Source organism: Mobula hypostoma, chromosome 1, assembly GCF_963921235.1.
Source record: "Mobula hypostoma chromosome 1, sMobHyp1.1, whole genome shotgun sequence".
Lineage (NCBI taxonomy): Eukaryota > Metazoa > Chordata > Chondrichthyes > Myliobatiformes > Myliobatidae > Mobula > Mobula hypostoma.
Genome location: NC_086097.1, coordinates 218,025,428 through 218,052,545, shown reverse-complemented (window position 1 = coordinate 218,052,545; position 27,118 = coordinate 218,025,428). Strand labels below are relative to the sequence as shown.

The window sequence follows — 27,118 nt, the reverse complement described above, 5'->3', positions numbered from 1 at the left end:
AACATCAACATACTGAATCAAATTTACAGCATTTTATCTTGGAATGGAAATGAATAGTTTTTTTTGTTTTGTGTTTAAAATTGTTTGTTTTTTTATACATTTATAATTTTACAGAAAGAACATGAAAATTTGAATTTGAAAAGTACACATGAATGCAGTATTTTTTAATGTAAAATGTAATAATGCATGGTTGGATGGTGCCAAATTATAAATCTTTATTGCACTTGTGGAATAAATGTACAGTGAAATGCACAGTGAAAGATTTAAAATATTAAGTTACATTGGGCATAATTCACTACATCTTTGTTAATCCACTTCCCGAATGCAAAAAAAAAATCAGCTCATCCAGATTTCCAATAGGACAGCAAGTATTACATTTAATTGACGAATTTCAATTTAAATGAACTATTTTTGTAAAACTATGAAGAAGGAAGGCTGTATATAGTTTTTGCTTTGATACTTATTATCAGAGGGTAGAATTATACTACAGAATGATATTATTTACATTGTGTTACTTACCAAATCAATATGGTGCGAATTCATATTGGAAACTAGAAAAAGTGGGAAAAGTAAAATTATTTTTAAAAGGTTAAAAAAATGGCATTTTGGAGATTAACCCATATCAACTATTCAACTACTTGTATGAATTTGTGATAGTGTTGGTGTCTATCCTTTGATATTCTAGTGTTTGCTAAATCATTACAGCCATAGTTTCAATTACAACTCTTTTTAAAACAAACTAGAAACTGACATTGGTGAATTACTAAATATTATGTCTTGGTTTTTTTTTGAAGTCCAATTTTCACATGAAAATGCACCTGATGTTAATACTAGTGCTAATATTAGGTCCAATGATCAAGAAGTAACAATTCACAAACTTCCTTTTCCCCAATGGGAAGGATATAATCTTGATTCTTATTTGTTAAAGATGGGGGATAAAGGTACCACTACCTAACACAGAAATAAATTAATCATCTGTAACTGGAGTTGTAGAAATAGAAATTACGTAACCTAAAAGGTTAAAAGGAAATGTCCTGGAATCACAAAAAATACAAAACAACATTTATGTATTGATCTTAATGACTACAGACCAATTGCCCTCACATCTCATGTAATGAAGGTGCTGGAGAGGTTGGTCCTAACTTACCTTGGACTGCAGGTGAGATCTTCATTGGACCCCCTACAGTTTACATGTGGGAGTGGATGATGCCATCATCTGATGATGCCTGTTGCAGAGAGCTCACTCCCACCTGGATGATGCAGGTGGCATTGTGAAAATCACTTTTTTTGATTTCTCTAGTGCCTTCAATACAATCCAGCCACCACTTCTGAGTGAGAAGCTGCAAAGGACAGGCATAAACAAATCCACTATCTCCTGGATTACTGACTACCTGACAGATCGACTCCAGTTTGTACAGCTGGGTAGTTCTCTGTCTGAGATGGTGGTGAGTGGCACTGGAGCCCACAAGGGACTGTCCTGTCTCCGTTTCAGTTCACACTGTATATCTCAGACTTTCAGTACAAATCTGAGTCTTGCCACTTGCAGAAGTTCTCTGATAACTGCGGTGGTTATCAGGCTATCTTGGCTACAACCCAGACTGTTTTGAGTTCATGGCAGAGAGGTCATAAACAAACTGTTATCTATTGTGGACAAACCGGCACATTCTCTCCATTAAAAATCAGTCCTGCCAAAGGGTGTACCAGAGATGGGCAAGAGTCGGAGTACAGAGGACTGGTGGACAAGTTTGTGGAGTGGTGTGGGAGGAATCAGCTGCTCCTGAACGTGGCCAAAACCAGGGAGATGGTGATTGTTTTTAGGAGGAAGAGAACTGTGATAAGTCCTGTATACACTCTGGGAGAAGAAATTGCGGTGGTGAAGGAGTACAAATACTTGGGTGTTCACTTGACAACAGACTTGACTGAAAAACCAACACCAAGGCTGTTTACAAGAAGGGGATGAGCAGACTCTATTTTCTAAGGAAGCTGAGATCCCTTCCATATGTACAGCAGGATGCTGGGGATCTTTTACTAGTCTGTTGCAGCGAGTGCAGTCTTCTCTGCAGCTTTATGTTGGGGGAGCAGCATCAGTGCTGCTGATGCAAAAAGACAAAATAAACTCAACAAAAAGGCTGGATCCATTCTTGGCTACAACCCAGACTGTTCTGAGCTCATGGCAGACAGGAGGTCATAAACAAACTGTTATCTATTGTGGACAAACTGGCGCATTCTCTCCATTAAAAATCAGTCCTGCCAAAGGGTCTCAGCCTGAAAGGTCAACTGTACTCTTTTCCATAGATGCTGCCTGGGTTCCTCCAGCATTTTGTGTGTGTTGCTAGTTATATACATGTGCCTAAGACTTTTGCACAGTATTGTAGCTGATCTAAATCTTCTACACTGTCTACAACTCCACCAATATTGGTATCATCTGCAAATTTGGTAATCCATCCATCTACATTTTTGTCCAAACAACAAAGGTACCAGCACCAATCTTTGCGGAACACAACTAGTCACAGCAGTCCCTCCAGAATAACAGCCTTACACCCCTACCTTCTGTCCTCTATGAGCAAGAAATTTCAGAATCCAAATTTGTAATTTACCCTGGATGTTCATTCTGGATTTAGCTTAAGGTCAGAAAGTTAATGGAGATGGGAACTGTTTAAGTTTGAAGGGATTTGGCATGTCAACAATTACACTCAAAAACTTCTATAGATGTACTGTGGAGAGCATTCTGACAGCCTGCATCACTATCTGGTGGGGGGCGGGGGGGGGGCGGGTGCGGGCTACTGCACAGGACCAAAAGAAGCTGCAGAAGGTTGTAAATTTAGTTGGCTCCATCTTGGGTACTACCCTACAAAGTACCAAGGACATCTTTAGGGAGCGGTGTCTCAGAAAGACAGCATCCATTATTAAGGACCTCCAGCACCCAGGGCTTGTACTTTTCTCACTGTTACCATCAGGTTGAAGATACAGAAGCCTGAAGGCACACACTCAGTGATTCAGGAACAGCTTCCTCCCCCTCGCCATCCAATTCCTAAATGGACATTGAACCCACAAACACTACTTCATTTTTTAAAATATATATTATTTCTGTTTTTGCACAATTTTTAATCTATTCAATATACGTATACTATAATTGATTTACTTGTTTAATTGTTTATTCATTTATTCTTCTTCTTCTATATTATGCTGCTGGTAAGTTAAAAAATTTCATGACACATACCAGTGATAATAAACCTGATTCTGATTCTGTTAACAAGTTATTAGTTGAATATTAGCACTGACCTGCTTCTTTCCTTTTCATACCATCCAGTTTCTTCTTCTGCTCTCTTAATAAGGCCTCCTGTTGAATCTCCAGTGTGTTACTATCGCTTGGAGGGTCTGGATACATTTGTCTTACTTGAGCACGTGTTGCTGAATCTAAATAGTAAGAAGTTACAAAACGAACAATGCAGTTACAAATTCCAAAAGCTACAAAATATTGTAAAAATCAAGTCACTATCCCTTAAGAAACTCAATCTCCAAGTTAAATATTTTTCTGAGTGTTGAGGAGAGTTTTTAGTTACTGATGAGATGTGGTATCACTGGCAAGATCATTATCGAGTGCCTATCTTCAATTACCTTTAGGAAGTGGGTAGAAAGTGTTTTTTCAAAACATTGCTATTCCTGTAGTAAAAGTACAATTACAGTGCACAACAAGACATTTCCAAGCCAAGAAAAATGTTATACAGCATGAAAACAGGCCACTTGGCCCATTATATCTGCCAACTAATGGTCAGCTATCTATATTAATCCCATCTTTCAGCACTTTGCCCATATCCCTCTATGCCTACGTGATTCAAGAGCTCCAATGCAATCTACAACACTGCTTCCATCACTCTCACAAGCAGCACTTCCAGCTACACTATTTGCTGGGTAAAAAAGAATCCACTTATATCCCCTCTAATTTCCTTATCTTACTCTGAATCAATGGCCCTCCAGCCTTATCAATCTCTGATATGAGGAAATGGTTCCTGCCGTTTACTCTATACCTCTCACAATTTTATACATCTGTTCTGTCCTCTGTTAACCTCCACCAGTCCAGAGAAACAGACTCAGCTCTCCTCATAATTGAAATGGTGCATCCCAGTCAACATTCTGGTCAACTCCCTCTGCAGCCTCTCGAGCATTATCATATCTTTTGTGTTGTGTGATAACCAGAAGTGCATACAATCCTCCAACAGAGTTCTGATCACTGTTCTGGAGGAACTGGTGGAGTAGAATCTCCCTGCTCGTGTATTGAATGCCCTGACTAATGAAGGCCAGCTACCTAAATGCCTTCTTGAGCATGTTATCTACCTCACATTTATATGGATTAAACTGCATTTGCCATTTCTAAACCAATTTTACCAACTCATCAATAGCACCCTGTAGTTTAAGATTACCAACCACACAATCAACACCATTGGATGTGATGTAGAAGACATAACCACCCAACTTACTCCTACATGCCTCCTACAGCCACATTCAAATCACGCACAGGTCATTGTTGGTGAAGTATATTAAGACCATAAGACATAGGAGCAGAATTAAGCCATTCATCCCATTGAGTCTGCTCCGTCATTTTATCATGGCTGATCCTGGATCCCACACAATCCCATACACCTGCCTCCCCTCCAAATCCTTTGGTGCCCTAACCAATCAGGTAACAATCAACTTGCACTTTAAATATACCCAGGGTCCTGGTCTCCACCGTAGTCTGTGGCAGAACATTCCAAGAATCACTACTCTCTGGCTATAAAAATTTCCTCCTCCTATTTTAAAAGGTCACCCCTCAATTTTGAGGCTGTGCCCTCTAGTTCTGGATACACCCACCATTCTCTCCACATATACTTTATCTAGTCCTTACAACATTCAGTAGGTTTCAATGAGATCGCCTGCATTCTTCTAAATTCCAGTGAGTAGGGGCCCAAAGCTACCAAACACTCCTCATATGTTAACCCCTTCATTCCTGGAATCATCCTCATGAACTTTTTGTCGACTGACAACAGATCCTTCCGGAGATATGGGGGTCCAAAACTGTTGACAATACTCTAAGTGTGGCCTAGCTAGTGTCTTATAAAGCCGCAGCATTATCTCCTTGCTTTTATATTCTAAATTCCAATGCTTTACTTTACTTCACTTTGAAGATTATGCAAACTCCAATCTTAGTGCACCAATAATGATGTGAATACTTAGGCAGGTGGATGAAGTGCCAATCAAGTAGGCCACTATATTCTGAAATGCTTCCTGAATGTTACTAAAATTACACTCAACCAGGCAGATTGTCAAAAAGTATTGACAACTGACTCTTGACAATTGCACTCCCAATTTGTGCGTTGTAGAGTGTTAGACTTTGGAGTTGGGATTAAGTTGCTTGTCACAGGTTACTTGATCTGTGAAGCTCTGACAGTTAAACAGCTATTCCAGTAAAATTTCTAAGAACTTATGGATTGGTAGTATTTTATTTCAAACTATAATTTTTGTTAATTTTTTCTGAATATTTGTGAATGCCTTTGACATTTTCTTTTACAGCTGGTTAAACTAAACCCTAGTTATTTGAAGCTATCAAAGCAAAGCAGGGGAGACAGACTGCCAATTTAATCAGAAAGGTAGGTAGCACATTGAGTCCTGACGATCAGCTGGGATCTGACTTTCTGAAAAAACACTGAGCCAGGAAAATACAGGCTCTGAAAATGGGCAACCATTCAGCTTAGGTGGCACACCAGGGCTTTCAGTTCATTTGATTTTAACTGGATAAAATTGAGAACATACGCACACCTATATTGCAAATATTTGACTAGATTATGCAAGGTGCAACTGTATTCACAATAATTTGCAACTTTAAGTCAGGCAGTTTATGATATATATATATATATCTACCTTCAACATCAGTAGACTCGAATGTGTTGGGTCACAAGAGTGAAACTTAATCTAACATCTAATGCCACCAGTAAAAATATTAGATCTTAGGAGCAAGTGTTCAATTAAGTATACCAAGACAAATTATGACTATTAAATCCAAGCCCACCTCTGTACTTCAGGTCATTGAACTCTCTAATGTTTTGTAAATTAACAGATTCCATTCCTTTTGAAGAAGGTCGGTGTACCAGGGCCTGTATACGCTGCCTGGCCAAGTCAAAAACATCAACTTGATTTCTTTCTCGCTTCCTATTGAGAAAAGTTTGCAAAAATATTAACTATAAAAGGTATAAGATTAACAGCACATTTAATTCCATGTTTTGTGTAATATGTTTAGAAACTTAGATACTATCTTTAATCAATGGCAAAATTATAACTAAACAATGCATTTGAAAGATTCCATCATTTAGTCAAATACATAATAATAGAAAAGAATGGAACCTGGGAATACATACACAGTTCACTGAAAGTGGTCGTGCAAATAGACAGAATGGTGAAGAAGGCATTGCCCTTCATCACTCAGTTCATCAAGTTTAGGAGTAAGGTTGTTACACTGCAGGTATACAAGTTATTGTTGAGGCCACACATGGGAGTATTGTGTACGGGTTTGATCACTTTGTTATAGAAAAGACAATGTCAAGCTGGAGAGGGTGCAGAAGAGTTTTACATGGGTACAAATTAGACTAGAGGGTCTGAGTTACAGAGAGAGACTAGCCATGCTGGCTTGTTATTTCTTGGAGTATAGCAGGATCATAGAAGTTGAGAAGTCCAGAATTAAAGGCTACAGATACAAAATCAGTTTGGAGAGATTTAAGAGGGCTGAGAAGTAATTTCTTTACACAAATTGAGTACCTGGAATGAGCTGCCGGAGGAAGCGATTGAAGTGGGTACAATTCCAACATTTAAGAGGCATTTAGGTAGGTACATGGAAGGGAGGAAGTTGTAAGGTTATGGGCTGAATATGTGAAATTGGGACTAGCAGGGAGGGAGAATGCTGTGGTTGGCATAGACCAGTTGGGCCGAAGGGCCTGCTTCTGTTCTGTATTATTTTGTAATAATTCGGACTATGAGAAAACCTTGGAACTACTCAAGTGATCAGGCAGCCTCTGTGAAGAGGGGAACAGGTAATATTCCTTAGCAATAAATTTTCATCATGTTATCCTGTTTCTCTCTTCACTAATAATGCCTGATGTACTGGCTTTGTCCAACTTGTTCTGTTTCTTATTTCACTTTCTTGGCATTTGCAGCAAAAGTATACAGGCAGACACTTCAAAATTCCAGACTAACAGTAAACCTTATTATGCAGAAAATAACTGTTTGTTGTGACAAAATAAATTGAATTAGCCTAGAATATGCCATTCCTCCAAAGTCCTTACTTACATTTTTAACAGTTCATTACCATATGAGTCAGTTATACTTAAACATATGAAGGCTTTAAAAACAATCTCTGATGTTGTGTATATGAAAACATTTGACAGAATTATTAAGGATGCAAGAAAACTACTCAACTACTCAAAAGAATGGTATACACGTGCTTAATATAATAAATAGCAGGAAAAGGCCTTTGATTCCCCAATGCCATTTACTTATCCCTTGATTTCCTTAAAATCTAAAAATATATCAATCTTTATCTTAAAGATACTCATCATCTATGCACCCACAGGCAGTCCTAGATACCCAAACCAGAAGTTGCATCAACTTACAATCTACCCTGTCAAGCCTCATGAAGAATTTTGTAAATTTCAATGTGATCACGTCTCACTTTTCTAAACTCTTAGTACCTCAGCCAAATATGTTTATTCTCCTCTCTACAACAAACCAGGAATTAATCTAGTGAACCTTTGATAACTTTGTTTATTGTAAGTCTACCTTTCTCAAAGAAAAGTCACCTGCACATAATGCTTCAGATGTGGTCTCACCAAGGCCACATATAGTTGGAGCAGCTGATACAATTGCCTTGCAGCAAAGGCCAGCAGACAATTTGCCTTCCTAAGTGTTTACGAGCTCAAACTTGCATTTTTTTTCTTCAGCAAGATAATAAATAGTAACAATTATACTGCAATATTTCCAGTAATCTAGTAACTAGGAATATTAAAAAAGGCTTCACAAAAAGATCAATTAGTCTAATGTATCAAATTGAAATCAGAATAGGCTAGAAACTGCAGGTATAGATGTTAATCAAAGTGGGTTTATGAGAAGACCATCACCAAAAAGAGATCTACAGGCTTTAATTTATGGATGACTACTTTGCATTATATTTATTATGGCTAAAGATGAAGGTATTTGGACAAGATTGGGGCATCACCTGTTATTTTGCAAAGGTCATAATATTTCAGGACTATAGACAATTCTTGAGTGTTACAGATGGATTACATCACGGAACTTTTAACTCAGGAAAACACAAAACACCTTCCTGATGTTTTTTCTATTGCATATAACCAAAATTTATTTACAGATCTAACCTGACATTTGCAACTGCTCCATCATCTTCTATATCAGCATTTTGAAACTGGTCCTCAAGACGACGTTCCTCACTTCGCAGCTGTCTTCTCAAAGCTGATAGTTCACTAATTATATCTCTCTTTTCTTCTGTTAAAACACAGGAAGAGAATAGTCAAATTACAAATAAAAATACCAAAAATATCCAAGTTTCATCATCTTTGATCTTTGTAAACAATGAATAACAAGCTTAAAGAAAAAAACTACTTTCCCCATTTAACTCTTTTGACCATTATGTTCTGGTGAATCTCTAGTACCATCTACTCCAGAGACAATCTGCAATGTTTAGAAATGAACTTACACCCCTAAACCTGCATGATCTTCAGATTTCTTAGCTTCTTACCATTTAAAAAATGGTTCAGTCTATTGCTTTAAGGACCAGAGTAAACAGCCTCACAATTCATAACAATGAAGTGCAGGTTTCACAATTCCTGTCCGTTTTACAGACATTCTATTTACGGTACCACACACATACTGACAACAGTAATAAAATAAATAATTTAAGTCTAAATGGTAAATAAACAATCAGATTTTGTTTGTAATAACGCTGTAATTTTCTATCATAATCTCACTAAATTTTAGTACTCAGAACTGTCCAGTAACTAATTATATTTTAGAGCAATGTTACCATGCGCTCGAAGCTGATTCCGTCTAGCAGGAACAGGTGGCGACTTGGTCCCTGAATGTGGATGATCCTATTAAACCAAAATATTATTTAAAACAACAAAAAAAGTTTAATGTTTCAAAGTTATGTAAATGAAGCACTGATTAAAATGTCCCTGGATGGAGCTTTAGAAGTTGCAGATATTTAAATAGTGGCTTTTATGGAATGCTCTGGACTGGCCATATGTTGATACCCTGTTTCTAAGTTGTATGTATGTACAATGAAAGCAAACATTAAAGAAAATTAATTTACTTTAGTGCAATCACTATCAGCAGTCATGGCTCCACTGTCTCAACTGAAATGTTTATTCTGAATTGGAATGCTTAGGTTTTTCCAACGTGGCCAAAAGAATATGACATCCAGTCACAGGGGAATTGGATGGATGATCATGTTTGTTCTATCTCTGCCGAGAGAAAAAGTTGTTAGCTTTCCGAAAAATTCCACCATCAAACTAGATGAATACGAATTCATCACCTTAGTGCCCTTTTAATTACTGGCAATGTGGTTTCTGTCTCGATCTACATTGTATCGTAGGTGCAAATGTTTACAAATTTAAGTGACAATCTCCTTGGTGGCCAGGATAAACCTAATACACCGTTCTTTTGCTAAAACGTTTAACCACTCTCAAAATTCAATTATATTATATAAAAACTAATTTATCCTTTTAACTCAAGAATACAAGGAAGACAACCATCGATGACGACAAAGAAGGCAACTATCCCAATAAGTAGAACTGATCACCAAAATAAAATACAAAATTGCAAACCAAAAATTATATCGAATGTTTTCCCCTTATTTCTAATAGTATTTTTTAAATTATTTAGTTATTCATTATCAGAAGAGTCGAAGGAACTCACCAAGTCTAATTCGTGCATGGAGCCATTTACAGGAGACAAATCAGCTCTTGGAAATGTAAACTGTTTGTTCTTCACAGTTGGAATTGGTGGGGAAGGTGGTCTCTGAAATGCAGAAATTTCACTGCAATCTATTAATTTCTTTTCATGACAATAAAGCAAAATCTTCATTGATAGTAGAACTTACATTGTCACAGATGAAAGCATCTCAACATGACAAGTCTGTTTTGTCAGTCAAAGAAGAGGTGAGAAAAAGTAATAAAGTTTAAAACTAATTCCTATATTACTCAGAAAAAGGACAATGAACATTCCACTCATTAATGCTAATATTCTATCAAAGTAAAGAGAAAAAAAAAATTCCCTGAACACTTTAGGAGGTAAAGAGGTTCCAGGGTATCCAAACTGACCCAAAATATTACACCATAACATTTATATATATTCTGCTTGGTGCAAAACAGCAACATGATGAAGTAGCTAAAGTGCCTTCAGACTCACTTGTAGCTACAGCTTTGAATACAACCTTTGAAGATGCTGAAACATTTTTTTCAAAAGTACTAGCAACACTTATTCCACAAATTCTTGCTTAGCTTTTCTAAATACATAAACGCCTCGAAATCTATCAGTTGTTTGTCCTGCCAAACCAGTTCTTTTGTGCATTGTTCTTCACAGACTCCGCAAGTTCCTCCTGTGATCCTAATAACCTCACCCTTCTCTTATAAATGTGGTAGCAATTCATTCCCTGCCAACTTTCACTAACTGAGTAAGTTTTATTGTAATGTAACTCTTTTAAGAAGTTCTTCTCGAGGTCAGAGTTATAAGGAAGGTCACCACAAACATGGGAAGTTCAACTCCTAACATCCACTATTTTTTTAGAGTAATGTTAAACAAGGGAACACTGTAAACCATTTCAAAACTGATACCAATAAATTATGAGTTTTAAGTCTTTATAAAGAGCATTATGGGGATTGCAGTGCTGAGTGTCTTGAACTATAGTTGTAGTCCCAAAAGTCACATGACCAAAAACTGCCAATTGAGCTTTTTTTTTGACAATGCACCAATGAGCAGCAACATGTCATGTCTGATGTACATTAACAGAATTAGCACTTTGAGTTATTCAGATTCATGTGAGCTTGAATTTACCAAAGTTCAAAGTAAATTTATTATCAAAGTACATATACGTCATCGTAAAACCCTGAGATACATTCTCTAGTGGGCATGCACAGTAAATACAAAGAAATACTATAGAACTTATGAAAGAGCACACACAAGACAAACAACCAATATGCAAAAGACAACAATCTGTACAAATACAAAAATAATAATAATAATAATTAAATAACAATAAATATTGAGAAGATAAAACTAAGAGTCCTTGAAATTGAGTCCATAGGTTGAACAAATAGTTCAGTGTTAGGGTGAGTGAAGATGAGTGAAGTTATCCCCTGTGGTTCAAGAGCCTGATGGTTGAGAGATAGTAACTTCCTGAAGCTGGTGGTATGAGTCCTGAGGCTCCTGTAACTCCTTCCTAATGGCAGCAGCAAGAAGATAGCATGGCTTGGATGGTGGAGGTCCTTGATGATGAATGCTACTTTCCTGCAAAAGCATTCCACGTACCCATGATGAACTGAGTTGTATCCACTAATTTTTGTAAGCTTTTCCATGCAAAGGTATTCATGTTTTCATATAGGGCCATGATGCAACCACGAGGTCTCATGGAATCTGTTGGATTCTGATCCTTTAATCCAAGGTTCTTTCAGAAGTCAGGAAAGAGGCAAACAAGCACAAAACTTGTTTGCTTCACAATCGTTTTATTAAGCACTGATAGAACATAGAAAAATTGAAACAAATGATAGAGATCTAATACGTGAAAGGAGAGTCAAAAGAACTACGATCTAAGATTAAGATGGAGCTGACCTCATGGAACAGCTCTTTTATAGATAATAAAGATTGCATTCAGATTCGTAGATAACAGTTGACCAATGAGATAATTCTTATTCAAGTAAGGTGGTACCGAGCAAAAGCTTCCAGAATCATACTTTGTATAACCACTAGGGAACACACTGAAATTGCATATACAGTGGCATGCAAAAATTGAGGAGTCAGGGTATTTATAAAGCTTTGAAACTTACATTACCTGGCCTTTCCTAATGATGACTGTGAACAAGCCATAGCCCTAACAAGCTAATTAAGGTCTGAGACCTTGGTAAAAGTTATCTGAGAGCTCAAACCTCTTGGGGTGCCCAAACTTTTGCATGGTGCTCCTTTCCTTTTTTTCCACTCTAAAATTCTACAAAACAAAAATAATATACTAATCTTGCTTATAATGTTGAAAAGAATGTTTCATCTTTAACTTTATGACTTTTGGAGATCAGCTCATCTTCTACTCACTTAACTATTCACAGTAACAGAAATTTTAACCAGAGGTGCCCAAACTTTAGCATGCCACTGTACATATTGTGGCCACTAGGAAGAATAAACTGTTACATGTATACAAGGACTACTTAAAATATAGAGAAGCAGATAATTAATTGGTAAACTGCAAAGAAAATAATTAAACAGTCTAAGGATTAAAAAGTCAGATCCAACGTCTCAGAAGTCATAGATAAACTTCAAGTTTCAGACAAATTGAGCAAGCATTCAAGGAAAGTGCTCACACCCTTATGGACAATTTAATTTCCAGTCATAAGTGCCTTTTGGAGAAGAAAAGATATCACCTGCATACAGTGTTCTTCAGAATCTTGTTAAGGTCCTCTTGTTCACTGAAAGGACCTCCATTTCCATCATTTCTCACTAACACTCTCCAAAGGGTTGAAGATGATGTTATGGTTTACCTCCTCATCAGAAGCATGAGGAAAAGTGTAGATCTTTGGTACTAGTTCTTGTCATATATCTTTCCCTTTTATTTCTGACTTACTTAATGATTTGATGGACATTTCCTTACTACAAGATTTTGTATGACATTTACAACTTTCTAATTTTGAAGAGGAACCTGCTCAAACTAACTGCAGTGAAGTGATTGATGCCAGGAAAAACAGCAGTAAGTTGCAAAATGAGTCTACACTAAAATGGACACATCATATTAATGATATTAACTCTCCCAAAAATGTGCTCAAAATTGGTTAGTACATTTTAATACATATTTTACTTACATTTCACAAATTATTCTGGCAATGTAAAGGTAAATTTATGTGGCAACTCTTACTCATTTATCATCTGTAGGGGTCATAAAGAGAATTGGAGTACTTTGTCAGTACCATCTTACTGAGGATCTCCCTTTGGCTGGATGAGCAATGGGAGAGAACAGCAAACCAGGCAGACCTGCACCAACTGATGCAGGAGAGAGGGACTGAAAAGCAATGAAGAATAATTCCACTCAGAAATGCAGGATATCCTTCTTCTTAATCTTCTTTATCAGAAACCAGTGCCCTGTCAAAAAAGCCCTCTTTTACCCTGATATAGCCTTTCCACTGGCTTTTCTCTTTATCTATATACTTTACATCCTACACGCAAGTGGAATTTTGGGGGGGGGAAGTTCAAGTTCAGTTTATTGTCATTCAACTATACACATGTATACTGCCAAATGAAACAATATTCTTCAAGACCAAGGTGCACAACACAGTAAATATAACTCACAAACATAATATATAAAGTAATATTATCACAAATAAGTTAACAACTAAGATGCATATACAAGTTAAAAATTAAACAGTATAATGCTGCTGGCATTTATACATGATGAGACCTGGTTGGTGGCAGGGAGTTCAGTAGTCTTATGGCCTGGGCAAAGAAACTATTTACAACCCTAACAATATTTGCCATAATACTACGGTACCTCGTACCTCCTGCCTGCTGATTGCTGGGGGGGGGGGGAGGGGGTGTCAAAGAGATTAATGGACAGATTGGAGGGATCATTGACAATGCTAAGGGCCCTGAATATGCAGCATTCCTGAATATGATCACTAGTGGGTGGAAGAGAGACCCCGATGATCCTCTCAGCAGTCCTCGCAATCTTTTGTAGGCACTTGTGGTCAGATGCCTTGCAATTCTTGTACCAAGTGGTGATGCAACTAGTCAAGGCACTTTTGGAAAATTGGTTAAAATGGGAGCGGGGGGGGGGGCAGAGTGTCACTCATCTCATTCTCCTCAGGAAGTGGATATGCTGCTGTGCCTTCTTGACCACAGAGATGGTGTTGAGGGACCAACTGAGATTAAACATTATATACACTCAATGAACTATCTGTGCTTGAGCAGATGGCTTTAAATCATGCCTATCATCACTTATCTCAAAAATTTTAACTCTTTATCCAAAATCAAGCCCTTAAATTCAATACCCAAATATTATACTGCGAGCATCAAGGATTACTCTGCAAACTTACATTGCAAAACATTTTACATGAAATCCTCTGATAAAACCTATAAAGACACTTCAGCATCTTTGGATTTTTGGATCAATAATTGATAAATAGAATATCGCACCACAGGAACATGCCCTTCAGCCCATGATACTCAATTTAATTTCGGCCCTTTACTGATAGTAAGTTGATAAAGAAATAGTGGCAATTATATTAACAATTTACTCCCAATAAGAGAAAATATTTCAAATAGACTCTCTTTTGATAGTCTTCACTTTTTAAACTCAAACATATAACCTACCTTCTCATCTGCCCTTGCAGACTGTTCCCTTTCTGCTTGCTGTCGGAACAACTCCTCCAGCTTTTCTTCTTCTTCTTTTCGTTTTTTTTCCACTAATTTTCGACGTTCTTCAGCCAACCGCACAATTTCTTCATTTTTAAGCCTTTGCTGGAAATTAAATTTCCATTTTAAAACAATATAATGTTCCATATTTTCTACTGTACTAAACAAAACCCTGACATTCTTATATTTTTCATCAGATTTTATGTGCAGGTTCACAATTTCGAGAATGAGAAAACAAAGAAAAGGCCACAAAGACACTCAAGCCTGTTATAGTACTTAGTAAAATCATGATTGATCCTGTACCTCTGATCCCCATATGCCCTGATTATTTTTAAGTTCAAATACCAATTGAATTCAACCTTGGATATATTCAAGCACAGAATTTCCATACTCCTTATAACTTGAGTACAATCCTATGCTTAAAGAAATCTCTTCTAATCTCAACCCTAGATGACCCCTTTTCCTGTATTTGTAATGCATTGAGAGTAGTATATAGATTTTTTCTGACAATATTTCATTGAGATTCTTTTATTTTCTGAAGGGTGGAAGAGGGGAGAGAGGGGGAGGAGGGGGGTGGAAGAGGGGGAGGGGGCGTGTGGGAGGAGGGCGAGGGGGAGGGGTGAGGGGGAGAGTGGGGGGAGGACGCGGCAGCGTGTGGGGGGGGCAAGGCGGCGTGTGGGGGGGAGGGCAAGGCGGCGTGTGGGGGGAGGGCGAGGCGGCGTGTGGGGGGGAGGGCGAAGCGGCGTGTGGGAGGGAGGGCGAAGCGGCGTGTGGGGGGAGGGCGAAGCGGCGTGTGGGGGGAGGGCGAAGCTGCGTGTGGGGGGGGGAGGGCGAGGGGACGTGGATCAATTCAGTAAATTATGCTGCACTAATTCCATATTTATTTATCTAAATGTTCTAAAACTGGACAGGGTACTCCAAACACATTTGCAACAAGGTTCTGTACAATCTTAACACAAATCCTTTTTTTTAAATTGCAGCTCCCTTGCAATAAAGTTCAATATGCCACTTGCCATAACAGATTGCTGTATTTGTAGTTTTCTTTTAAACCATAGAAACTACAGCACAGAAACAGGCCTTTTGGCCCTTCTTGGCTGTGCCGAACCATTTTCTGCCTAGTCCCACTGACCTGCACACGGACCATATCCCTCCATACACCTCCCATCCATGTATCTGTCCAATTTATTCTTAAATGTTAAAAAAGAACCCGCATTTACCACCTCATCTGGCAGCTCATTCCATACTCCCACCACTCTCTATGTGAAGAAGCCCCCGCTAATGTTCCCTTTAAACTTTTCCCCCCTCACCCTAAACCCATGTCCTCTGGTTTTTTTCTCCCCTTGCCTCAGTGGAAAAAGCCTGCTTGCATTCACTCTATCTATACCCATCATAATTTTATATACCTCTATCAAATCTCCCCTCATTCCTCTACGCTCCAGGGAATAAAGTCCTAACCTATTCAACCTTTCTCTGTAACTGAGTTTCTCAAGTCCTGGCAACATCCTTGTAAACCTTCTCTGCACTCTTTCAACCTTATTTATATCCTTCCTGTAATTTGGTGACCAAAACGGAACACAATACTCCAGATTCTGCCTCACCAATGCCTTATACAACCTCATCATAACATTCCAGCTCTTATACTCAATACTTTGATTAATAAAGGCCAATGTACCAAAAGCTCTCTTTACGACCCTATCTACCTGTGACGACACTTTTAGGGAATTTTGTATCTGTATTCCCAGATCCCTCTGTTCCACTGCACTCCTCAGTGCCTTACCATTAACCCTGTATGTTCTACCTTGGTTTGTCCTTCCAACATACAATACCTCACACTTGTCAGTATTAAACTCCATCTGCTATATTTTAGCCCATTTTTCCAGCTGGTCCAAGTCCCTCTGCAGGCTCTGAAAACCTTCCTCACTGTCTACTACACCTCCAATCTTTGTATCATCAGCAAACTTGCTGATCCAATTTACCACATTATCATCCAGATCATTGATATAGATGACAAATAATAATAGACCCAGCACTGATCCCTGTGGCACACCACTAGTCACAGGCCTCCACTCAGAGAAGCAATTCTCTACCACCACTCTCTGGCTTCTTCCATCGAGCCAATGTCTAATCCAATTTACCACCTCTCCATGTATACCTAGCGACTGAATTTTCCTAACTAACCTCCCAAGTGGGACCTTGTCAAAGGCCTTACTGAAGTCCATGTAGACAATATCCACTGCCTTCCCTTCATCCACTTTCCTGGTAACCTCCTCGAAAAACTCCAATAGATTGGTCAAGCATGACCTACCACGCACAAAGCCATGTTGACTCTCCCTAATAAGTCCCAGTCTATCCAAATGCTTGTAGATTCTGTCTCTTAGTACTCCCTCCAATAACTTACCTACTACCGACGTTAAACTTACTGGCCTATAATTTCCCGCATTACTTTTCGATCCTTTTTTAAACAATGGAACAACATGAGCCAGTCTCCAATCCTCCGGCACCTCACCTGTAGACAGCGACATTTTAAATATTTCAGCCAGGGCCCCTGCAATTTCAACACTAGTCTCCTTCAAGGTCCGAGGGAACACCCTGTCAGGTTCTGGGGATTTATCCACTTTTATTTTCCTCAAGACAGCAAGCACCTCCTCCTTTTCGATCTGTACAGTTTCCAGGATCTCACTACTTGTTTCCCTTAATTCCATAGACTTCATGCCAGTTTCATTAGTAAACACAGACTCAAAAAACCTATTTAAGATCTTCCCCATTTCCTTTGGTTCCGCACATAGCCGACCACTCTGATCTTCAAGAGGACCAATTTTATCCCTTACAATCCTTTTGCTCTTAATATACCTGTAAAAGCTCTTTGGATTATCCTTCACTTTGACTGCCAAGGCAACCTCATGTCTTCTTTTAGCCCTCCTGATTTCTTTCTTAAGTATTTTCTTGCACTTCTTATACCCCTCAAGCACCTTATTTACTCCCTGCTTCCTATACACGTCATACAACTCCCTCTTCTTCTTTATCAGAGTTGTAATATCCCTTGAGAACCAAGGTTCCTTATTCCTATTCACCTTGCCTTTAATCCTGACAGGAACATACAAATTCTGCACTCTCAAAATTTCTGCTTTGAAGGCTTCCCACCTACCGATCACATCCATGCCAGAGAACAACCTGTCCCAATCCACGCTTTTTAGATCCTTTCTCGTTTCTTCAAATTTGGCCTTCTTCCAGTTAAGAACCTCAACCCTAGGACCAGATCTATCCTTGTCCATGATCAATATACTCTATGTATATTTCAGCAAAATGCCCAGATTAACAACAGTATTTTTCAGTTCATAAGTTTTATCTACCACAATTAAACTGATTTATGCAAAGGAGGATAGAGAAAGCCACTTAGGTGCTTGTCATAGCTATCTTAAAATTCTGCCCCAACAAAGCAACAATACAGAAATTAATATCCTAATAATGCAGAGTATCAGTGCTCAGTATTATTGCTGATTAAAACTTATGGCATCTCACATACAGAGATGAATTTAGAAATCTGGCATTTCCTCCCAGGGATACAATGTTGTGGCCTTCACTGTTGAAATCTGCACAGGGCTCATTGTCATGGTATGACCTTAAATTAATAACCCAAAGTTATCAGGGAAAAAAGCACATTAAAATAATATTATCACCATACAGCCCAATTGAAAGCTGGTGGTATTTAATTATAGGACCTCCCAGTTCCCAACAATAATTTTCTCATGTAAAAGTCCCTCAGATGACTATTGGATATTTTTACCGTTATTGTGTATGTAGCTTTTTAATTTTATTTTTATTACATATTCCAATCTTTATCGTACTGCTTTGTGCAGTGATATACATATATGTATTTCATGTGTCTTTCAGTTGTTGCTTTGTCAATATAGGGATTCTTAAATTTGATATTTTAAATAACAACCTTGCTTGCTTTTCCTCCTGACGGATACCACAGGCCCCTTATTAGGGGAAAACCTGAACAAATATTGGTAAACTGATCATCTGCGTTGTCAAGCTTACTAACAGACTGATGAAGTGTGCACACAAGGTAACCATCATAGCCAGATTACAAACCCAGCATCCGAGTGCCCTCATTACCATCTCGGGTGACTTCAACCAGGTTACCATGGCTGGAACACTGCCCAACTACACGCAGTATGTTAGCTGTACAACCAGAGGGGAGAGGGCTCTGGATTTGATGTACGCTAACGTTAAGGATGCATACAGCTCCTCTCCCCTCCCCCCCACTGGGAAGGTCAGATCACAACCTGGTGCATCTCAAATCCTGCTACTTGCCGCTGGTGAAGAGTAAACCTGCAACCTCGAGGACAGTGAGAAAATGGTTGGAGGAGGCTTATGAGGCGCTCCAGGGTTGTTTTGAGGTGATAGACTGGCAGGCACTCTGTGAGCCACATGGAGAGGATATTGATGGGCTCACAGATTGCATCACTGATTAAAACAACCTCTGTGTGGACTGCAATGTTCCAACAAGAACTGTCCCTTGTTATTCAAATAAAAAGCCATGGGTGACAAAGGACATCCTGAACGCTAAAAAGAGGGTGTTTGGAGATGGAAATAGGGAGGAGCTGAGGGCAATACAGAGGGACCTGAAAGCCAGGATCAGGGAGGCTAAAGACAGGTACAGGAGGAAGCTTGAGTGGAAACTCCAGCAGAACAACATGAGAGAGGTCTGGAGGGGGATGAGGAGCATCACAGGGTTCCGGCAAACTAGCAACAGAGGAGCTGAAGGCAGTATGGACAGGGCCAATGAACTTAACCTGTTCTTTAACAGATTTGACACTGTGGCCCCTGCCCATCCCCCACATGAGCCATCTGTTGTCGGCCCCCAACCAACAGATATTCCACTCTCCCCTCCTACCCCTCGTCACTGTCCCCCACCCTGCTCTCATGACTATACCCCTTTCCCACACGAAACCACCACAGTGGGCTTCACAGCTGAACAGGTGAGAAGACAGCTGAAACGTCTCAACCCAAGCAAGGCTGCAGGACCGGATGGTGTCAGTACCAGGGTGCTCAAAGTCTGTGCCCCTCAGCTATGTGGAGTACTTTGCCATGTATTCAACCTGAGCCTGAGGCTCCGGAGGGCTCCTGTACTGTGGAAGATGTCCTGCCTCGTCCCTGTGCCGAAGACACCGCACCCCAGCGGCCTCAATGGCTACAGACCGGTGGCATTGACCTCCCACATCATGAAGACCCTGGAGAGACTTATTCTGGAGCTGCTCCGGCCTATGGTCAGGCCACACTTACATCCCCTCCAGTTCGCCTACCAGCCCCGACTACGAGTTAAGGATGCCATCGTCTACCTGCCGAACCGTGTCTACGCCCACCTGGACAAGCCAGCGAGAACTGTGAGGGTCATGTATTTTGACTTCTCCAGTGCATTCAACACCATCCACCCTGCTCTGCTGGGGGAGAAGCTGACAGCGATGCAGGTGGATGCTTCCCTGGTATCATGGATTCTTGATTACCTGACTGGCAGACAACAGTACGTGTGCTTGCAACACTGTGTGTCCGACAGAGTGATCACAGCACTGGGGCTCCACAGGGGACTGTCTTGTCTCCCTTTCTCTTCACCATTTACAGCTCGGACTTCAACTACTGCACAGAGTCTTGTCATCTTCAGAAGTTTTCGGATGACTCTGCCATAGTTGGATGCATCAGCAAGGGAGATGAGGCTGAGTACAGGGCTAAGGTAGGAAACTTTGTCACATGGTGTGAGCAGAATTATCTGCAGCTTAATGTGGAAAAGACTAAGGAGCTGGTGGTAGACCTGAGGAGAGCTAAGGTACCGGTGACCTCTGTTTCCATCCGGGGGTCAGTGTGGACATGGTGGAGGATTACAAATACCTGGGGATACGAACTGACAATAAACTGGACTGGTCAAAGAACACTGAGGCTGTCTACAAGAAGGGTCAGAGCCGTCTCTATTTCCTGAGGAGACTGAGGTCCTTTAACATCTGCCGGACAATGCTGAGGATGTTCTACGAGTCTGTGGTGGCCAGTGCTATCATGTTTGCTGTTGTGTGCTGGGGCAGCAGGCTGAGGGTAGCAGACACCAACAGAATCAACAAACTCATTCGTAAGGCCAGTGATGTTGTGGGGATGGAACTGGACTCTCTCACGGTGGTGTCTGAAAAGAGGATGCTGTCTAAGTTGCATGCTATCTTGGTCAATGTCTCCCATCCACTACATAATGTACTGGGTGGGCACAGGAGTACATCCAGCCAGAGACTCATTCCACCGAGATGCAACACAGAGCGCCATAGGAAGTCATTCCTGCCTGTGGCCATCAAACTTTACAACCCCTCCCTTGGAGGGTCAGACACCCTGGTCCTGGACTTATTTCATAATTTACTGGCATATTTTACATATTACTATTTAACTATTTACGGTTCTATTACTATTTATTATTTATGGTGCAACTGTAATGAAAACCAATTTCCCCCGGGATCAATAAAGTATGACTACTACTACTACTAAAAGCAACAGTATCAAGTAAATTTCGGGTCTTAATCTTTATTGCAATCATCTAAAGCAATTTTCAGCAGGGATTTCTGTATAGTCAAAATACATTTTTTGACTATTATAATTGTCAGAGTGGATTTCTTTTTGGGTGGATGATTTGTTAACACTTAAATGACTTTGGCCACCAGACTTCTATTTTAACTGTTTGACAAAGGACTGTGGATTGAGTCCACCACAATGGGCTTCCTAAAAGGTGTGAATACAAGATACTTCTGGTAGTTTGACCCGATACTGTAGTTTCGAAGGCAGTATCACCTATACATTATAAATATTAATTGCATTAATTGTCTTCTGTATTAGGACGGGAAATGCCAAATAACTGTATCGTAGACTTAACTTACATTCCTAAAGGCTGTAGATACCAACCCAACATGTTGGCATCGGGAGGAAAGGATAGCGTGAGATTTTGTATGTAGCTTCAATAGGAAGCATTGTCTATGCATTGTCTGTAACTTTTTAAGTAGCAATTACCTTTGTGTTTAGCATATAAATATCGAGCCCACGTTTAGCTAGCAGACCTTTCTGCGGAAAGTGTCTCCGTCCGTAAGATGCCTACTGTACCTTGTTGTGTCAAATAAAGAAGCTGCTTTGTATCTACCAGTGACTGTCTCTCCGGTAATTTCATCCATGCTACAACATTTGGTGTCAGAAGTGGGATACCTTCGTGACCCGTAGTGTGGCCAGCGTTCCTAGCAGTCTAAGTTGGTGAGTATTTTTCGAAAATAACACTCACACTTGGATCCGTTCAGTCGGTGGACACACGGGAACACGAGGTATCACAAATGTGGAGAGCTGAACTGGTAGATATTAAAGTAGTGTGTACGTGTGCATGTGTATTTATGTAAGTGAAAAATCTTTGCATGTTGACTTGGTTAACTTGGAGCCACCAGTTGCGAAAGGTGGTAACCAACGGTACGATTTGGGACGCCAGAGGGGCGTGTATACTCGTTCGGGGAGCTGCATTTTAGTGTATGCGTGTGCAAGTGTGATGCAGAGGAATACAGTAGGCATCATGAGTTCGGGTACTCAAAATTGGCAGATTGTGGAATACATACTCTGCAGTTTTATATTTTGCGTAGTGTGGGAATTAGCATGGAGATATCTCAGGGCGAGGTTTTACCCAGCTAAACCTACCAGAATGGCACCTATCAAGGTCAGGCAACGTCAGGTTGAGAACCCTGACGATTTGAGCCAGCCCTTGACCTTGATTACGACTATTCATAAGCCCTTCAGCCCCGGGGAGAAACAGAGCATTTTGTCCGAGTTGCCCTCACTTAAAGTCGCCTGTGGGAATTCAGAATTCTGGTGCAAACTGGAGGAAATGGTTGAAATTCACCAGATGCCAGTGATGTTGTGGGGATGGAACCGGACTCTCTCACGGTGGTGTCTGAAAAGAGGATACTGTCTAAGTTGCATGCCATCTTGGTCAATGTCTCCCATCCACTACATAATGTACTGGGTGGGCACAGGAGTACATTCAGCCAGAGACTCATTCCACCGAAATGCAGCACTGAGCATCATAGGAAGTCATTACTGCCTGTGGCCATCAAACTTTACAACTCCTCCCTTGGAGGGTCAGACATCCTGAGCCAATAGGTTGGTCCTGGATTTATTTCATAATTTACTGGCATAATTTACATATTACTATTCAACTATTTATGGTTCTATTACTATTTATTATTTATGGAGCAACTGTAATGAAATCCAATTTCCCCCGGGAATAATGAAGGATTACTATGAATATGACTATGACTAAAGATATACATGTGTTAGTGAAAGCCAAGTGCCCAAGGAATATGTGGGACAGGATGGCCCAGGGGATGCGGGATGGTACATGGACAACTACCGGGAGTGCCAGTAATGAAGAAAGATATCGCTCTTTTAAAGGGGAAATGAGGCAGCGCCTGGGGAGAGGCGAGAGTAGCTGGGGAACGATAATGGCAGTGATTCAAAAAGCTGACGAGACAGCCATGGATTATGCAGAAAGTGAATACCGAGTATACGAGGAGTATTCCAGGTTGGATAGCCCAGGGAAGGACGACCCAGTCTTCCTAAAACTGCTGAAGGAAGGCCTGAGTTCAACCCACCAGGAAGTTTTGGATTTAGGCATAACAGTAGGCCAGTGAGATAGACCAAAGAAAAAGCAAGAGAAATCGTAAAGTGGGTATAGTGGATGCAGCTGCCGTGATGTCCCGGAGGGCTTGCTTTGCTTGCCGGCAGCCAGGGCACTTGGCAAAGGACTGCCGTACCACGTATAAAACAGTGAAGGAGTTGATATGCTGCAGCTGTGGCCTATCGGGACATGGCTGGAGACAGTGTCCAAAAGGGAGGGGGGAAAACCCAGGCAAAGGTCACGGCAGACACCCAGTCACTCACCCCATTAGCAACCAGTTTGACTGTCGATCAGATCAAAGAGTTAGTGACAGCGCCTCTTAAGGCAGAAAAGGATGTGGCAGCGGGCTCCAGGGCCAGCTCTGATGGCTCACGGATGCACATAACGGCATTGTTAAGGGGACAATGCAGTATGTTAGTGGACACAGGGGCATCGGTATCGATAACAGACTTACCCTTACCGAGGGAAAACAGTAAAAGCAGAAAGAAGCGAGAAGCAAATACTAGAAATCGGGGGAGTGCAGCTCCCAGTGTATTTCTGGATGATATCTATGGGTTTTCCCCCCTCCCTTTTGGACACTGTCTCCAGCCATGTCCCGATATGGGTATGTCCAAACAATGAGGGCACGATTCTTGGAATAGACATCTTAAGGGAAGCAGGAGCAGTTATAGATTCAGGAAAGGGAGAAATAATATGGACAAGTCATATGGAAGTAAATGCATACAACCAACAGAATACACAGCCCGGCTAGCATAGGTGCAGCCGCCCTGATCAGAGACTGGAGCCAGGATGATATCTATGGGTTACCTTGTCAGCAGTTCCTAGCAGTGTGGGCTAGAGACAAGCAAGATTGTGGGCAGGTGAAGATAAACCCAGTTAAAATAGAGGAGGGTCTGTATAAACCCCCTAAGCAGGACCATATACAAACTGACACACTGACTGCTGTTCAGGGTATAGCAAAGAAACAAAAACACCAGGGGATACTCAGAGAGACTGCGGCCACTCCAGAACATAAAGTTTTCCCAGTTCCTCTGACAGCAGACATTGCTGCGAAGAAGGCAGCAGAGGAACAAGAGGCAATTGAAATTGCAAGTGTGCAGGAGGAAACGACAGAAGCCAGTTTAGTAAAATTATATGAAGAGGTAGAGGCAGAAGAGAAGGAAAAATGGAGGAGAAAAAGAGCAAAGGAGGGATCAGATGGGTGCTGGACACACGGGGAGGAAACAGTCACGGTGGCCCCACCCTGTACTAGACAGATACTACTAAAGTTTTATCATGGGGCGATGCATCAGGGAAGGGAGTGCATGATCACAACCCTCCAGCAGGACTGGTGGTGGCCAGGGATGGGCGGGGATATTGAGAAATTCTGCCACCGTTGTATCATTTGTGCCCAGCATAACCCTGGTAAGGGCAGAAAGCTACAGCTGGCAAATCAGCCTCGGCCGAGGGGACCCTGGGAAAACATCCAGATAGACTTCACAGGGCCCCTGCCAAAAAGCAGGGGGAAAAGTTACTGTCAACTTAAAGTATTAAATGACCGAGCGAAACAATAACAGCAAATCGCTGATCACAAAGAGCCAGAGGGAAAAGGGATAGTTCTTCCACAGCCTGGCGACCAAGTTATGGTGAGGGTGCTGCCAGAAAGGCCAGGGTTTGCCCCCAGGTGGATAGGTCCACAGACAGTACTCTTAACGAATGATACGTGTGTCTGTGTACAGACTTGGCGAGGCAGCCAGTGGAAACACTGGACTCAGGTTAAAGCATACAACTCACCCTCTTGTTGCTCCCACAGACGGAGTGGGGAACCAAGTGTACCCAGTAACCATGTAATTACAGAGAACCTTAAGAGAGGAACACCAGCCAGCCATGCCAGACCTGACCACAGCAGATGAAAACATACCCGGAGAAAACGCAAAGGCAGAAAACGCTGAGAGCATGGCAGAAGACACTGAGAACGTGTTGGAAAACCATGAATAGCCTGCTAAAGTGTGATGACAATGGTACTCTGTAAAGAAGGCTGGTTGCTGAAGGTAGATGATTAATTTTATAGCATAGTATAGAAAATTATTTGGGAAATAAATGCGGAGGGATTTTTGAGTTAAAGCAGAGATGGCAAGTTCCACCACTTTGATGGCATTTCAGACTGCACGTGGCATCTGAAAGCAGTCACCCCGAGTTTGCGGAGCTGGGCCCTTTTCAGCAGTTGGGCCAGTGATCGTCCGGACAGTTCGGAAGGGGGTGCCACCAGGGAGAGATCCTTGCAGACATTTATGTAGAGGCCACCCCAATCCCTTCCTGTACATCGATGAGAGAGCCCGTGAGTGCTCCTGGAAGGAGAGTTTCAGCGACCAGAAGATAAAGGGCTGAAGGCAAAAGAATGCAATTAAGCTGCAGTCAGCCTGCAGAGAAAGAGCAGGCACACCAAAGGAGCCGCATTTCTAAAGACTTGGAACAGCCTCTCTGCTTAACATTTGGTAGGTAGCAATTAGGTAATGCTAGGATAGATATCGAGGTACATAAAATTGGGGGGGAAATTCGAGACAGGGCATTTTTGCTGCCCTATTTGAGCAGATCCTCCTAGATTGGCCTTTCCCGATACAAATTTAATTTGTCCAGGAGGGCCAAGAGGAGGGACTGTCAGAGTGGACTTCTTTTTGGGTGGACACTTGAATGACTTTGGCCACCAGACTTCTATTTTAATTGTTTGACAAAGGACTGTGGATTGAATCCACCACAATGGCTTCCTAAAAGGTGTGAATACCAGATACTTCTGGTAGTTTGACCTGATACTGTAGTTTCGAAGGCAGTATCACCTATACATTATACATATTAATCGTATTAATTGTCTTCTATGTTAGCACGGGAAATGCCAAATAAATGTATCGTAGACTTAACTTACATTCCTAAAGGCTGTAGATACCAACCCAGACATGTTGGCGTCGGGAGGAAAGGATGGTGTGAGATTTTGTACGTAGCTTCAATAGGAAGCATTGTCTATGCATTGTCTGTAACTTTTTAAATAGTGATTGCCTTTGTGTTTAGCAGATAAATATTGAGCCCACATTTAGCTAGCAGACCTTTCTGCGGAAAGTGTCTCCGTCCATAAGATACCTACTGTACCTTGTTGTGTCAAATAAAGAAGCTGCTTTGTAGCTACCAGTGACTGTCTCTCCAGTAATTTCATCCACGCTACAACAATAATAAGTTTTTGACATTTTATGTCAGAATGTTGTTTCTGGATTTCAGTTCAGCATTCCGCATTATTGTCCTACAAACCTTGGTGAACAAACTCCTACTCCTCAGTCTAAATACACCACTGTGCAACTGGGGGGGAATTTCCTAACCAGCAGACTCAGACAACCAAGATGCACAAGCACCCCTACCTACCCCCATCACTCTCAACACCACTGCCCCCCAGGGTTGTGTGCTGAGCCTATCACTGTATACACCTGCTCATACGTGACTGCTTGGACAAACACTCCAGTAGTTATATCGTAAAGCTCGCAAATGACAGGATGGGGGTGGGGCTCAATGCCAAAATCGATGAGGGGGGGCCTAGAAAGAGCAGCCAGGCAAATAACCTCTTCTTCAACGTCAACAAGACAAGAAGATAGTTGCCAACTTCAGAATTCATACCACTAACACCTGGTTTTACATCATTGATACAGAAGGATTCAAGTGTAACCCGTCCTTTTTGGTGCAGGTGTGACCTATACAAAAAGGACGGGTTACACTTGAATCCTAGGGGGACCAATATCCTGGCGGGGAGATTTGCAAGGGCTACTGAGG

The 27,118-nt window shown here is 41.0% G+C and overlaps 1 protein-coding gene across 7 annotated transcripts in view; it reads right to left on the bottom strand.

The window, feature by feature from the left end:
- Nucleotides 1-27,118, bottom strand: part of LOC134355019 (centrosome and spindle pole-associated protein 1) — a 187,202-nt gene that overhangs the window by 41,136 nt on the left and 118,948 nt on the right. For 6 of the 7 annotated variants that reach the window (XM_063064662.1, XM_063064671.1, XM_063064709.1 and 3 more), the window contains 7 exons: nucleotides 14,608-14,754; nucleotides 9,958-10,059; nucleotides 9,065-9,131; nucleotides 8,400-8,526; nucleotides 6,047-6,186; nucleotides 3,283-3,417; nucleotides 520-551 (listed from right to left, as the gene is read on the bottom strand). In XM_063064662.1, coding sequence (XP_062920732.1) covers nucleotides 520-551; nucleotides 3,283-3,417; nucleotides 6,047-6,186; nucleotides 8,400-8,526; nucleotides 9,065-9,131; nucleotides 9,958-10,059; nucleotides 14,608-14,754 — 750 coding nt within the window. The remainder of the gene's footprint in view (nucleotides 1-519; nucleotides 552-3,282; nucleotides 3,418-6,046; nucleotides 6,187-8,399; nucleotides 8,527-9,064; nucleotides 9,132-9,957; nucleotides 10,060-14,607; nucleotides 14,755-27,118) is intronic. The other variant, XM_063064680.1, reaches the window with a different exon arrangement.